The 16,189-nt window shown below is 38.1% G+C and overlaps 1 protein-coding gene across 8 annotated transcripts in view; it reads right to left on the bottom strand.

Annotated features, from left to right (window-relative positions):
* The window catches only part of RBM33 (RNA binding motif protein 33), a 114,419-nt gene that overhangs the window by 74,518 nt on the left and 23,712 nt on the right, over window positions 1–16,189 (bottom strand). For 6 of the 8 annotated variants that reach the window (XM_057549616.1, XM_057549615.1, XM_057549612.1 and 3 more), the window contains 3 exons: window positions 15,741–15,817; window positions 13,425–13,737; window positions 9,601–9,717 (listed from right to left, as the gene is read on the bottom strand). In XM_057549616.1, coding sequence (XP_057405599.1) covers window positions 9,601–9,717; window positions 13,425–13,697 — 390 coding nt within the window. In that variant the 5' untranslated portion in view covers window positions 13,698–13,737; window positions 15,741–15,817. The remainder of the gene's footprint in view (window positions 1–9,600; window positions 9,718–13,424; window positions 13,738–15,740; window positions 15,818–16,189) is intronic. The other 2 variants (XM_057549618.1, XM_057549613.1) reach the window with 1 other exon arrangement.

The raw sequence follows: 16,189 nt of genomic DNA on the forward strand, positions 1-16,189 counted from the left end.
AGCCATAAAAAGGAATGAACTACTGATACAACAACTGGGATTCAATCACAAAGGCATCATGCTGACTGAGAGAAGTCAAAAGGTTTATCACTCAAAAGGTGATATTCTGCGACAATTCCACATATATGACACTCTCCAAGAAACAAAACTGCACTAGTTACCAGTGATTAGGAATGGAGGGAGGGCCTGACTACAAAAAGGATGGCACAAGGTAGCTTTCTGAGAGATGAAATGTCCTAGAATGCAAACTTCTGGTCCAAGTCGCAGGGTCCAGTTCAGCTTTGAACTACATCAAGGATTATACAAGCCCTGAGCTGAAACTGAAACACCACCTGGTCTCAGCTGCTTCAAGTACAGGCCACCTGGCAACATTCACTAAGCTAGAGTCGCTCCTTCAGCCACTGGTCACTACCTCTTATTCTAAATACTGGGCATCTCCTTTGGCTATGTGCTTACAGAATTAACTAACAAACCTACCTGCCCAAATGTTGACTTTCTCTGCAGAGAAATACTTATGAATGGAATATTCATACATATTCACAATATTCCATTCACAACTAAAATTCCACTGAAGGGTGATACTGGATAACAATATAAAAATTAAATTAGCCTAAGATTATATTTTGTAAGAATTTAAATACGTATGTAAATCTCTGATTTCATTATAGACACTGCCAGAAATATTTGAAGGTTTGATTTTTAGCTATTTAATTATCTTGAAAACCTGAAACTTGTAGTTGTAATGCTTAACAGAGGGTGCATATGAAAACCATCATGAAAGTTCTTTAAAAATAGATAAGTCCACTAGAGTCTTATCATATATATTGGGTTGGCCAAAAAATTCGTTCGGGTTTTCCCGTAACATCAATACAGAAATAATTAGAAACCCTAAGGGGTAGCAAGACCCAGACTTGTATATTTTGTTACATTCTCCAGCTAACTCTGAAATGAACTTGTGATCTCAGTGTTTTGAAAGAAAATTCAATATTCCATCCCAAATCTGAAGAAAAAAAAAATTAGGCAGTTCTCTGAACTAGTGGGTTGGCCAAAAAGTTCGTTTGGTTTTTCCTGTAGGGTGGGGCTCCAGGAGCACGCAGTTGTCTCTAACTTCATTCAAAACAATTTTCTTAGACTGTATTGTGACAGCTGTCATATCAGCATGCATTAAAAAAAAAAAAGTATCAAAATTGGTGAATTTTTGTGTAGCCATTTTAATATTGAAGATGGAAGACAAAAAGCAACATTTTTGGCATATTATGCTTTATTATTTCAAGAAAGGTAAAAACGCAACTGAAATGCAAAAAATGATTTGTGCAGTTGTGCAGTGTATGGAGAAGGTGCTGTGACTGATCGAACGTGTCAAAAGTGGTTTGCAAAGTTTCGTGCTGGAGATTTCTCCATTGACCATGCTCCAGGGTCGGGTAGCCCAGTTGAAGTTGACAGCGATCAAATCAAGACATTAATTGAGAACAATCAATGTTATACCAAGTGGGAGATAGCCGACATACTCAAAATATCCAATTGAGTGTTGAAAGTCATTTGCACCAGCTTGGTTACATTCATCACTTTGATGTTTGGGTTTCACGTAAGTTAAGCAAAAAAACCTTCTTGACCGTATTTCCGCATGCAATTCTCTACTTAACTGCAATGAAAATGTTCCGTTTTAAAACAAATTGTGATGGGCGATGAATAGTGGATACTGTACAATAATGTGGAATGGAAGAAATCGTGGGGCAAGCGAAATGAACCACCACCAACCACGCCAAAGGCCGGTCTTCATCCAAAGAAGGTGATGTTGTATATATGGTGGGATTGGAATGGAGTCCTCCATTATGAGTTCCTTCCGGAAAACCAAACAATTAATTCCAACAAGTACTGCTCCCAATTAGACCAACTGAAAGCAGCACTCGACGAAAAGCGTCCGGAATCAGTCAACAGAAAACAGATAATCTTCCATCAGGGTAACACAAGACCGCATGTTTCTTTGATGACCAGGCAAAAACTGTTACAGCTTGGCTGGGAAGTTCTAATTCATGTCCCGTATTCACCAGACATTGCATCTTCGGATTTCCATTTACAAACTTCTCTTAATGGAAAACATTTCAATTCCCTGTAAGACTGTAAAGGGCACCTGGAACAGTTGTTTGCAGTTCTTGGCAGAAGGTAGTGGAACAAAAGGGTGAATGTGTTGTTCAATAAAGTTCTTGATGAACATGAAAAATGTGTCTTTTATTTTTACTTTAAAAACTGAAGGAACTTTTTGGCCAACCCAATAGAAAACAACTATAGAGAACACTGCTTTAAAAAACTTCCCAAAAGTTTTTAGTGCTTACAAAATATTTGATAGAGAATATTTCTTTACTATATCATGAAATACAAAAAGTATCTAATTCTACCAACAGTTAAAATTTACAAGCTGGAAAGACTGAGCAATTAAATTGTGCAAAAATTACAAGAGAATAAAATTACAGACCAACCTCCTTCGTGAATACAGAGACAAAATTCCTTAAGAAAATAAAAGCACATGGAATCCAGCAAAAAATAAAAGGAAAATTCGTCACGACCAAGTGAGGTTTAGCCGGAAGCATAAGGTTGATTTAACATCCAAAAATCAATTTAACAAATCTTACTTCGAGAAGAATTTCAAATATATGTACAAACTCTCCCCTCCTCCAGGGGTGGACCTTAAGTCCCTCCTCTCCCTCGCCTTGGGTGCAGACCAGACTTAGTTACTTGCTTCCAAAGAAGAGAGCAGAGAAAATGAAAGACAGCGACTTGACAGAATCACTACCTTTAACTGGCAAAGGCCACCTCACCACATAATCAAGGGCGACACTGCCAGGGAGGTCCTGTACCCAGTGTAAGATGGAACGAGGACACCTAACCTCCATGGTAATCTTTCCAAAAATCCATAACCCCAGTATCATCATGAGAAAAACACTAGACGAGCCCAGGTTGGGAGACATTCCACAGGACACCTGGCCAGTACTTCTTTAGACTATCAAGGTCGAGAAACTCAAGGAAAGACCAACAAACTATTACAGACCAGAGGAGACAAGACAACAATGTGGTGCCCTGGACTGGATCCCAGAACAGAAAGAGGACATTAATGGAAAAACCTGCAAAATGGAAATTAATTCGGGAATATAGTTAACAGTTTTTAAAGCTAATTTAATTCACATTAATAAAACGGGGGATAAAAGTCACAAGATTATCTCAACAGATGCAGAAGAAGCATTGACAAAATTCAACACTCATCTCTGATTAAAAAAAAAAAAAAACTCAGCAAACTAGACATAGAAAAGAACTTCAATTTGACTGAAAAACCTCCAAGTAGCTTATATTACTTACTTGATGAAATATTGACTATTTTACACCTACTATGAAGAACAAGGCAAAAACTAGTGCCCTCAATGTTTCCATCCTACATAATGCTGGAGATCACAGCAAAAGAAAGAAATAAAAAAACAAGTAGGAAGAATTAAACTGTGTTTATCAACAGGCAACATGGTTATTACGATGTTAGTTTTCCCCCAATATGATCTAAAGATACAATGCAATTTTCATAAAAATCCCAACCGGATTTTTAATAGATATTGACAAGTGAATTACAGAATTTATATGCAAAATTCAAAGGATTTAGAATAGCCAAAACAATCTTGAAAAGGGAACAAAACTGGTGAATTACACTTCCTGATTTCATGCCAGAGTAACCAAGACAGTGTAGTATTGGCAATAGAACAAAAAAGAGATTCCAGAAAGAGACCCAAACTTAAGTGGTCAATTGATTCTCAACATAAGCACTAAGGCAACTCAATGGGAAAGCCTTTACAACAAATAATGGTACAAAAACTAGATAAACAAATGGGAGAACTGAAACTCTCATACGCGACTGGTGGGAGTATAAACGGTACAAACACTTTGGAAAACCATTCAGCTGTTTCTTATAGCATTAAACACATTTCCACCCTGTCTCAGTAATTCCACTCCTAGTTAATGCCAAGGGAAACAAAAAATTACATTCACAAAATGACGTGTAAAATAAGCTTTGAGTTATTCATAATAACAACAAAAAAAACTGGAAACAACCCAAATATCTATTATCAGGAGAAAACAAATAAGGTATATCCATAAAATGGAATGAACTGTTGACCACTGACATACACGACCACTTGGATGAACCTCAAAAACATTACGGTGAGCAAAAGAAGCTAGACACACAGCATCATCATCATCACATCATCACATACCGATTACATAAATGTATGATTACGTTACATGAAGTTCTAGACTAGGAAAGACTAATTTAAGTCAACAGAACTAAGAACACGGCTTGCCTCTGAGAGGAGTCAGGACAGACTAGAAAGAAACAAGGGGGAATTTTCTGGGATGATGAACTGTTTCTCACCAACAGAAGGACAGTAACTTGGATGTATACATGTATCAAAACACTGAACGTATACCTCAGATGTGTGCCTATCACTGAATGTAAATGTTATCACAATTTTAAAAGTATTTCGAATTTAAATAGTGCAAAGATATTTTTAAACTTCTCACTTGTTCCTCTATACAAGCCAAAACCTTTTTAACCATGTTTGAAGACAAAAGCATCACTGACACTGAAGTGGCTGTATAATTAGAAAGGCTTGAGAGTTAGTCTTCGTAATTGGGTCTTTCTAATTTGTTTCGAGTACAGTGATTCCTTTGTATTAACCAAGCAAGAACATTAGTTAAATAAAAGGAGCCACTGAAAATAGACTTTTCAACTGAAATTACTTTTTAGTTCCATAATTCAGATTCTAATGTGTACTTAAACGTAACTCCTAGAAAGAAGTCAACTGAAAAACTGCAATATGCCTTCCACCTCCGTCTTAAGCAACCCAGAGCCATGAACGCTGCAACGCAAGGTGGAGTGCAAAGGTTTGGTTCATCAACACACTGCAGTTAATTTAAGAAAATGGGTCAAAAAACTAGCAAGACACCAAAACACAGGTGTATGCGGCAAAATAAAACTGCTGCTCTTCCCTGAGGACTCTATAACTTATTTACACTTCTAAAAAAGATGGGAGGACAGCCCTCCAAAAGCAAAGCCTACCAAAAGGTACTGAAATAATACCTCCCAGCACTTACAACAGTACCGTGCATACAAGTTCTCAATAATGATCTCTTTGACTGACATTCAGCGATTCCACTACGAGGAAGAAAACAAGCCCAAAACATCTGTTGCCAGGAGAAAAGACCAGCACAACACCTGCCTCCAAGAAGGACTAGTAAGTCCTGAGAGCAAAGAGCAATACAAAGAATTTTCAGTCAGTACAAAAACAAGCAGCATAAACAAGGTAATAAACAAACCAACAATCAAGGACAAAGGATAAGGAAACTGTATGAGTGACTTTTTAAAAATATTTTTAAATACTATATTTAAAATTAAATTATGGAACATACAGCTTAAAAGAAAAAGCAAATAATATACCTCTTAACAGATGGTATAAACTATGTAATCTGGATGAGAGTTTACTTTCTTCTCTATAAAAAGAGTCACATAGAAAACACAAGCATTAAGATGTTTCAAGTGAGTTAGCAGCAACTAGAAATCACAGGAGTTAAACAAATGCATTCTACTTCTTTCCCCTCCAAATCACCAAGGATCAAATTTTAACCACTCCGTATTTCTCTGTTCACAAAAGTTATTTTATTCGTGGCAAAAACATTTTAAAATATTTGACACACAAAGTATAAAATAATCCCACCATCCAGAGGTAATCACTATCACCATTTCTGTCTTTATCCATCCAGACACGTGTTTGAGAGTCACACACACACATTTAGACATGCAAAACTATGGAGGAACCTAAGGGGAGGAAATCTGTTAGCTTGCTCTTTGACTTAACGCATCACGAGCCTCTTTCCATGTCCAACAGAGCAACGGCATCCTCTGGCAACCTGCAGTTCCCTGACCATCATTTATTCAACCTTTTAGAAAAATCTATTTACATTGGTTCCACTTATTTTCAACGCTGCAAACAAACACCCGGTGCACGTACCCTTGAACACATCGTAGATTAACTCCTGGATAACGTCATCAAAGTGGAGTTATTGAGCCAAGGACCTTCAGGCTTTTGATACTGTCACGAAAAGCGTAGGGTCTGCAATTTTACTCTTCCTGCAAGTTAATAAGGTAGCCTGCCACTGTTTCATGGAGGCTGTGAGAAGGCACGAGACTCTCAGCCACAGACTAGGACAATTCATTACTTTTAACAATAGCAGTAGCATTTGGGCCCAGCTCCCTAAGCCCCAATTCCCATTGGGCCATCTGACAAAGAGGGCCAGGTGACCCTGCGCAAAGGTAGCTGTATGACAGGAGGGGCACTGAGTTTAGGGAACTGTTATAATGTGCAGAAGGCATGGCTGCCCCCTGCTCCAGGGAAAGATGCGTCTTTCCTAGATGCTGCTACAAAAACATCCTTGAAGAGATTGTCGGGAACAAAGGAGGGGCCTTGCTCCCCCGAACATGCAGAGACATGACAGAATTGTGGAAAATTCTTCTGGCAGTCAATACTTCCAAAATAATCCCAACAGAATAAAAAATACCTGACCAATAGTTTTGATTTTTGCCAATATTAAGACAGGTTAGAATTCTCAACTGTTATAATTTTTATTTTATTGAATATATTTTATATACTTAGTGATCATTTGCTTATGTTATTTTTGGATTACTTTCTCACATTATTTGCCCTTCTTTCTACAGGAGTGCTCATCTGTATATACGGAACATACTGAATATGGTAACTCTTCCATAATGAACATATTAACTTTACTACATATATTAATTCTTAGGCTCATGTGTAAATATTTCCTCATATTGTCTAAACTTGTTTATAGTGTTTTGGGGTATTTCTGTATGATCAAATCATTCTTTTCCTTTATGGCTTAAAAAGGCCTAATACCAAGAGTAGTAGAGTAGTGAAACCAAGACAACTTGGTACTCATTTTTACTCATTCTCTATCACGTCCTTAATCATGAAACTCCCAGCTTTAACTGAACATGCTGTCACCTAATAAAACACTATATTCACCAGTCTCCTTTGCTGTGAAGTACAGCCATGTAACTAAGACGTAACTCATGAGATGTTTACACAGTGTTGTTTGAGAACTCTGGGACGTGTCTTCAAAGGGTGGGCATGGTCTCATTCAGTCTTCCTGCAACCCACTGCTTGGATGTGGACCATGGTAAGACCAGCAGCCCTTGAGTTGTACCACGGAAGTCTGGAAGAAGCCTGGGTACGTGATTACCTCGTGAGGCCAATACCAGATCTGAAATGCCTTCTGGAATTTTCTGACATCAGTGAGAAATAAACTTGTACTATTTGGTGAGTTTTCTGTTTTGCAGATAAGCCTAAGGCTAACACACCATTATTAAAACATTAAAACATTTTCTTCTAATACATGTAAAGTTTGGTGTGAATTAATCTGAGATCAATATTGGCATAAGGTACAAGGAAGGGATCTAACTCTTCCCCCAATGATTAAGCCTTCCTAAGTATGTCTGAGATATTGTTATATTAACTCATACATGTTATGAGTTCATTTACTTGAGGGCTGGGTCTGATCATTCATGCTCCTCCAAAGATAACTCTCTCCCTCAATCTCTCTGTTCAGAAGACACTGAAAATCAAAGGTAAGATTACCATTTTTTAAAATAATAATCCACTTTTGCTTCAATATTTTAATGAATACAGTTCAGGAACCAAAGTCGGAAACATCTAGATCTACAAGTCATACCTTATCAGTTCCAGAAGGCACCCAAGCAATAGCATAACACCTACTAGCATTCTTATTCTTTAACTGCTTTACAATAATAGTTTATATCTCCAGAGATCAGTTAAAGCTTGAAATCTACAAAACCTTTTCTCACTCTAAAATATGCTACAAACACAATACATTATCAGAGTAAGGAGAAGTATTACCTAAAATGCTGAAAGAATAAATTACTGGGGGGAAAAAAAAACAATGGAATTAATTTTCCAACTACAAAATACTACAAACTAATGAAGAGGACATGAACTAACTAATGGGCGCTGGATTCCCAGGTTTCCCTTTCAACTACTCACCCCCAGAATGACCTCCACAGCCACTTCCGTCTGTCCCCCCCCCCCCCCGGCCTTAACAGCTTCTTAGATTTCTCTCTCAGAGATCTTTTGCCAAAACACCCTTTCACAGGTCTGACCTAATCTAGGCTCTTACTGGCTCTGCGCTGGGCACAACGTGGTGCTAAACACGACCCGCATAAATCGGGCCTCCCTGAACCTCGGTTCCGTGGCTCGTCACTCAGAACAGAGCAGTCACCAGTAGGAGAACCATTTCTTACTTAACATCTTCTTTAGCTTTGTCTTGGTTCCTTGGGCTAAATATATTTGCCGACAATTGAAGAATCTGGGAAAAGGGAGCGTTCTACTATTCTACCTTTTCTCTAAGTTTCAAATTATTTCAAATAGCAAGAGAGACAGAGAGAAAGCACAAAAAGAGAAGTTAAATTTAGCTCGTTGGGGAAAAGCAAGGATGTGTCCCAGAAAGTGTCTGTAAGTGTTCATATACTCTGCCGTAGCATTATATTAGGGAAAAGAAAGGGTAAATGTTTTGTATACTGAGTTTCTAAAGCACTGGTGTAAAACCTAAAGGAAATGACCTAAGCCAGTGAAATATCACTTTTCATGATCTCTTGGGAAAAAGAGGGAAAAAAGTATTAAGGAAAATAAGTGAGAAAAAACATTAATAAGGAAAAAAAAAATTTTAACCCACAAGTTCTAAGACTATAGAATGATTTTTGTGGCTCACATGCTTGACCCATGGGACAAGTTCTAAGGTTGGAAAACAGAATCTATAAGCCTCCATCTCAGAGCACACCTCTATTCGTCCAATGACATCTATTTTTCCAGACCTACTTCACAGGCTACCTCTTCCATAAAGCCTCAACACATCCCACCCCGGTTCCCCAATCCATCCTCAAGACACACACCCGACCGGAGAGGTCCCCTGTGTGAGCTGCTAAAGCATGTACCTGAGCCTCTCTTCCGGGAGGTTTACGTCTATGTTTACATCACTGGAATTTGCCCACGTCTTCTCTCCCTTTTATGAGGCTGCAAGTACCTTGAGCACAAGAACCAAGCTTCTCAATCATCCTTGTTTCTTCAATACCTAACACAGCACCTAAATCCAGGGAACTCTGCAGTATTTTTTGAATAATGGTCAAAATTAACTAACGTTAACTAATTTGAAATAATTACAGCACTCCTTTCAAAGCACTAACATATACTGCGCATTTCAAAACATTTCTACCCACACTCCCATAAAACATTTAAAACATTCTAACACTCAAAGGGCAAACAGCTATCTGGAAGCCACAGCTAACCAGAACTCACTGTCCAAAGATTCTAGAAAGCTCAGGGTTTTGTTTTTGTGGTTTTTTTTAAACTACACTCATACTTCAAAGAAGAGATGTATCAACTTTTCGCTAATATTAAAAGGATGCTCATTTTAAATCTAGAAGAAAAAAAAAACTCCAGCAAACTTTTGGACTCTTTTTAAAAGATGAACAAATACCTCTTCAGTTTCAGGAGCAACCTGGGAATCAGTAATCTCATCTAATTCCTCTTCAGCAACACAGTCTTCCTGCTCTTTCATCCCTTGTTGCCCACAAGCCTGCAAGTATTCTTCATCCTAACAGCCATTAAAGAGAAAGTAAGTTTTTCTCATATAGCTTTGGGGTTTTTAAGCACTTTTCACCTTCATGACTCATGCTTAGTTATGTTAGCAAATTTTACTATGGCAATTATCAGACTGAGCAGAAAAGTACTAAGCACAAAACCAGAATGGGGCCTCCCCTGGGTGTTCATGAGAGCAAGAGAGCAGTACGCCAACCCAGTCGCTACAGGGAGTGACACGGACCCTGCTTCAACCTCCAAGGGCCCTGACAAGTAGCTCTTCTTCAAAGCAACACTAAGTAAATATAATCTTAAAAGAAAGTGTGTATGTGCTTGCACACAGCAGCTCAGCAGCAGTACGCGGGCTGGAATCATGCCCAACTCGAACCGTTTTTATAGCAACAGAAGACAACAAAAGTATGGGCAATTCAATTCAACTCAGGAGCTGTATTAAAATTACATGTTAGAATTAGTTGCTCCATCAGCCGCTCCCTTGAATTAGAAGGATGATTCCAGGTTTGCATGAAATGTAAGGGCATGGCAGCAGGCAGGCATCTCTTGAGGGCATAGAGAAGGAAGCAGGCAAGCTGGCTAGAAACAACAACTGCAAGGAAAGAAGGGCTCCTACAGGTATCACTACAAGTAACATGATCTGATCCCCTCCAGGGGAGCTGAACTCCCCAGTGCCCCTGGCCACCAGCTCAAGTGAACAATAGGCAGGAAGGAAGAGCGGACCAGCTGCGGGACCTGCACAGCCCTACTGCCCAGAATCCAATAGTCTCTCTACAAAGAACAGCAGCTGTACCCAAGGTGACAGACCACCTTAGTCCCCACAACTGTCTCTCAAGACTGTCCAAACACACTGCATTTTACTTCCCAAAAGAAACTGTTACCATCCTACCTAAAAGAGCAACTATCACTACCCATGATTCACGGAGAGCAGAACTGTCGGATACGATGCTAATCAAAATTTTCAGCCAACATACAATGGAGAACAGTCTACACCACTGAACTCTCTGGGAAACAAAAATCTGCTATCCATTACATAAATTACCAATCTGAAATTGTTTTTACAGAACAATGTTTTATGAAATCTCAATCTATGTTAACTTTAAAGGCACTAAGTAAATCTGGTTGTGCTCAAAAGTATAAATCATCTGACAGTGTTCTAATATTCTGTTGAATAATAAATAATATACATCTCTTCCTAATACAAGAACACAAGTTTTTACATCAAATCCCAATTCACTCTCAAGATTAGGACAGCAAAATTCAAAAAAATTTTTTTGAGTATGAAAGGAAAGAACACCACAATTTACTACCAACTTTTTGTGGGAAAACGCAGTTTCTTCATATGTAAGACTGTCCCTTCCAATTGTAAAATTCTGCGATTTTATGATTCCACTCCCAGTTATACACAAAATTCCTCCCTGTGACGTTACGTGTGAGCTCAAATAGAACATACTCGTGATGAGTACAGTTAATTCTAGCTTTAGAGTACGAGTTAACAAGTCCTAACTAGGACATGAACCACAGTTAAATAAACCATTTAATAAACTAAAATACCACTGGGACACACAGGACTGCAATCTACTCATATGTTCGTTACTCTAATAATGAATAATTAATTAATCTGTGCACCAGTGACAGCCTAAGAAGACAGTAAGAGGCCCGCACTGCAGAGCTGGAGAAAAGTATTTCACAGCTTAAGTCCATTTTTCTCTTCCCATGCAAAGAAGAGGCAGTGCCAGATTCTACCACTGTGATAACTATAAAGAAACCAATAATCTTCAAAAAATCGGGAAGAAGGGAAGGAACGAGTGTGGCTATAAAGCTGGATATACTGAGGTGAGCCGATACTGCTCACAGGAAGACGTCTAACTTCGCCTTACCTTTAAACTTCACAACTCTCTGTGAAAATATTTGGACACGTTCAGTTAAGTAAATTTATTTACTTTAAGATTTTTTTTTTAATTCTGAAAAAATTTATTTTAATGTGGAGAAGTACTGTGAGTATATTGAATTTGCATTTTTTTCTTTTCAATACCTGAATCTTAGGCACAAAATGCTGGATAGTTAAGTTGGATTTTATACAACGAGGGGCCTAAATGTAGCCTCAAGTTTGGAAAATAAGAGAGGGAAAGTCCTCACTTACTAAAAATTCTCTTTACAACAAACTGCAAGAACACCAAAGTGAGAGATACCTCTTACATGACCATGTATAAGTGCTATCAAGCACTTTCCACACTGTGATTTGTTCCACTAAAGTCTAAGTTGACAGAAGGCAGGGGCCATGCTTCATGCTTCATATTTCAGAAATACTTACATCCCCACTGCTTGGACACTGGTAAATATCTGTTGAGCTTTTGAATTTACAAGGGATGTGACTGACTGACCATCTTATTTTAGGGATGAGCAGTAGAAATACTAAAACACTCTAACCAGGGAATAACGGGGCACATTTTTAAAAGATCTTGGCTTAATTTTTAAGAATCATTTTAAATCACAGTGTCTCACTTTAACATAGTATATGGACACACCAGTAAACCAGAGAGTACCTGTCCACACTACTGAAGGGTTTATTACCAAAACAAACCATTACAGAATTATCGAAAAAACAAGGACCCATGATGCCTTTTACAGGATTCTGTTTACCAAACCCAGAAACATTTTTTCATTACTGTATCTACTAAAGAGAAAGCATTCAAAAAGAATAAATCTTAAAAACAACACTGCGATATATAGATGCAACTGTGTTTGGAACTAAATATTCTAAGGCTCCACATAAACAATTAGTGTCTTTCAAAACTACACACACACACACACACACACACACATTTTTTCTCAATTGAAAAATTACCTACTCTGAATGGAAACATTAAGAGATAAAGGCAGAACTCTAGCCCTAACGCTGCATGCCTCCACCCCATTCCAGCAGCCCCACTCACACTGCACCTCGGGGGAGACTAGCACCCTGAAAACCCTAAGATTCTATTGCACCTATGGAGGTCATGTCCTTCCAACATAAATTTCGTTAAGTGCTTATTTCAAAAACAAATCTTTTTTAATGATAAATCATGAAGACAGATGAGCCATCTTTCACTAATACCTTTTTCTTTCTTGACAGTTCAACCTAAAAAAAAAAAAAAAAAAAAAAAAAAAAGCTACCAACCAAAACCACCTTTCTGAAATAAAAATCAGTGCAATCTTTGCTTCCTGATTACAGATAACAAATTGTGTGTGACATTTCCTAAACTAACCTCCAATCTCTTTATTCATGTTTAGACAGTTCTCGGTTACAAAAAAGGATGAATGAACAGGACATCAATCACTCTGGAATATTAGCACCTTAAAGATGTCTTTAGCAGGTCAATAATCTTTTCACCTTAGAAGGACTTTATCAGATCTTGTCTAAAGCCTGGATAAAAGCCCTGCATTAAGTACTTCTAACAATTGACAGTGTATCTCCACCACACAAAGCTGTTTTCTTCCTCAAGGTCATGATTCTGTACAGCCTTCCAGGATGACAAAGGAGCATTACCTCTGGCCAAACAAGCTGTCAACACAAACTTTGTCATAGCGCAGATAAAGAAACTGGCAGACAGTGATAATAAGGTCTAATTTCCCACCCTCCCAGGGGAGGGAAACAGATTTCAAATCCGTCTAGAAACCTATACCCAGGCAGCCATGCTATCTTCAGCCATACAAAGGAGAAAGACTCACTGTGAACTCATCTAAAGGCTCATTGATCTCGATGTCTAACACCTCGTCACTGTACAGCTGCTCCTCCTCCGGCTCCCCCACGTACTGGATGTGGTCTTCTGTCAGCTCAGCACCGTGGCCTTCATACTGTCCTTCTTCCGGGTACTCAGGAGCATACAGTTCAGATCCATCAGACTTGTGATAAACGAGTTCATCCTCTCCTTGTTCATACTCGGATTCCTGTTCTCCAGACTGGTCATTAGTGTTGTCAGACAGTTCAAATGATGTGACCATGCCAGATGTGGTATTCAGACTAATTGTGACACCCTGAGAACTAGAGGGGACAAAAATACAAAGAAAGGCAGGCAACTGGAGTGAAGCTCAAAACTAAATCATTGCATAAGTTAACTGTTAGAAAGACTGGTGAAAAGTTACTCCAGTGACTGATCAAGGCACACTGACAACAACAATGACTGAAAGCAAAACTCAACGTGCTACCTACTAAGCCAGCACTACAAACTCCGCCTGCACACCGCAGAGCTCAGTGCGCTATACGTACACAGGGCCAGCACCAGACTCCTACTGCATAAGGTGCCCCCTCTATCATCAGCTGCAGCTTATTTGACCGGGAGAATCAGACCAACCATGAGAAACAGGTCTACCTGGCAAAAGTCCAGGACTGAAAGCAAATGGACTACGTTTCATTCTAACTTCCAAAATGAAACGGGTGGTATCTATTTTCTAAAACATCCAGGTAAAACTAGGAGTATTACTCTATAAACAGAAAATCACAGATGGAATTTTAAGAACAACTTGTTTTCTTTTTTAAATCTATGACGCAAACTATAAACTCCTATTTAAAAAATCAAAATATTAAAAATCTGCATGAAAATAATTTCAATGTTCAACTAAAGTTTATACTAGCCACAAATTTTAAAAAAACAGTTAATTTCTGAGTAAAATAAACGAAGGCAGTTTTAAAACTGCAAAAAAGAAATCATATTCCACCTGTTAAATCACAACAGATAAATGTCAAACAATTAAAAATGCATAATAACACTTAAAATGCAAGGTTTTGTAGCTAGATCTAAGTTTACACTTATTAAGTATCCAATCCTAACAAAAAATTGAACATGCCACATACACTTGAAGACATATGGCTAAAAAAATTCCAAAGGTTTATTTCAAGGGCAACTTAACTAACTCAAAAGATCAAAATTTAATAATGATGTCACAGAATGGAATTGGGAAACAAATAACTGACAGAATAGATTAATTTAAAACTTGTTACCCATAAAAATTACTTTATGTTAGAAAAACTATTACAAATCTATAGCTCAACAATGAATGGAATATATTTGTTAACTACATTTATAAGCAAGAAGTGTCTCTATATTTTCACAATAAATGTTTCCTCATAAAACTGAAAAAATTATTCCACCTAACAGAGTATACTAAATGCCTCTTCCTCTTCTTATAATTGCATTACTATGTCAGCAACAGAAAGATATTCTTTATTGCCATGCACTGAATATTTGTGCCCCACCCCCCCCCCCCAAATTCATGTGTTGAATCCTAACACCCAACGTGATGGTGTCTAGAGGTGAAGCCTCTGGGAGATGCCTAGGTCATGAGGGTGGAACCTCATGAATGCGATCAGTGCCCTTACAAAAGGGACCCGAGAGAGCTCCCTCCCACCTTCCAACCATGTGAGTACACAGTGAGAGGGCTGGGGGTCCTCACTAGAACCCAACCAGGCCAGCACCTTGACCTTGGACTTCCCGGCTCCCAGAACTGTGAGAAATAAATTTCTGATCTTTGTAAGCTACCCATTTTATGATATTTTGTTATGGCAGCCCAAACAGACTAAAACAACTATATTCAGATAGTCAACTAGAGTCGAAGTACAGTCCAAAGGAATTTTCAAAATGGCAATTCAGTTGCTACATATGTATAAATAAAAACTGTCTAAAATGAAAACAAAAGCAGTAACATCAAACTGTGACCAACAGTATTAAGAGTCGGAGGCCACTGCCCCCGTCCAAATAAAGGAATTCTTTAAAAGAGCAGTGCATATACCTGTACTGAACTTTTATAACCAGCACTCAACAGAGCTCTCAGGTCGTTAAATGCAAGACCAACACTGACTTTAAACAGTTGATGTATTTATAGAAAAATATATATGGCTTCCACATCAAAGAGTTATATTAATATCCTGTTTACAATATAATCATAGGTTAAAGATACAGTACATTATCATTTATATCCCACTATAATTATAAATTAGTTACTAGAAATTTAGTTAAAGAACATTTTTAATGAGCTAATATTGAGTACCTGAAATTTTCTTCGTCTTCGTTATCACTCTGTAGAAGATCATCATTTAGCTCCTCATCTGACAAATCCGATTGATTCTAATTAAAGTAAGAAATCTAATTAATGCATGTCACTTCCACAAAAAAGACTTGTTACAAAAGTGCAAAATTACATTGACTGGATTGTTTCTAACCTTGTTATTAAAACATCTGCCATTCAGAAAGTTTTCTCAGTTTGATATAACCATTTGACAGTCTAGATTCTACATATGGCCTACTGGCTAACTACCCCAGACTAATTTTTATTTATTTATTTTTTAATTAATTTATTTATTTATGGCTGTGTTGAGTCTTCATTGCTGTGCGCAGGCTTTCTCTAGCTGCAGCGAGCAGGGGATATTCTTCGTTGCCGTGCACGGGCTTCCCACCGCAGTGGCTTCTCTTGTTGTGGAGCACGGGCTCTAGGGCGCG

This window comes from Balaenoptera acutorostrata, chromosome 7 (assembly GCF_949987535.1).
Source record: "Balaenoptera acutorostrata chromosome 7, mBalAcu1.1, whole genome shotgun sequence".
NCBI lineage: Eukaryota > Metazoa > Chordata > Mammalia > Artiodactyla > Balaenopteridae > Balaenoptera > Balaenoptera acutorostrata.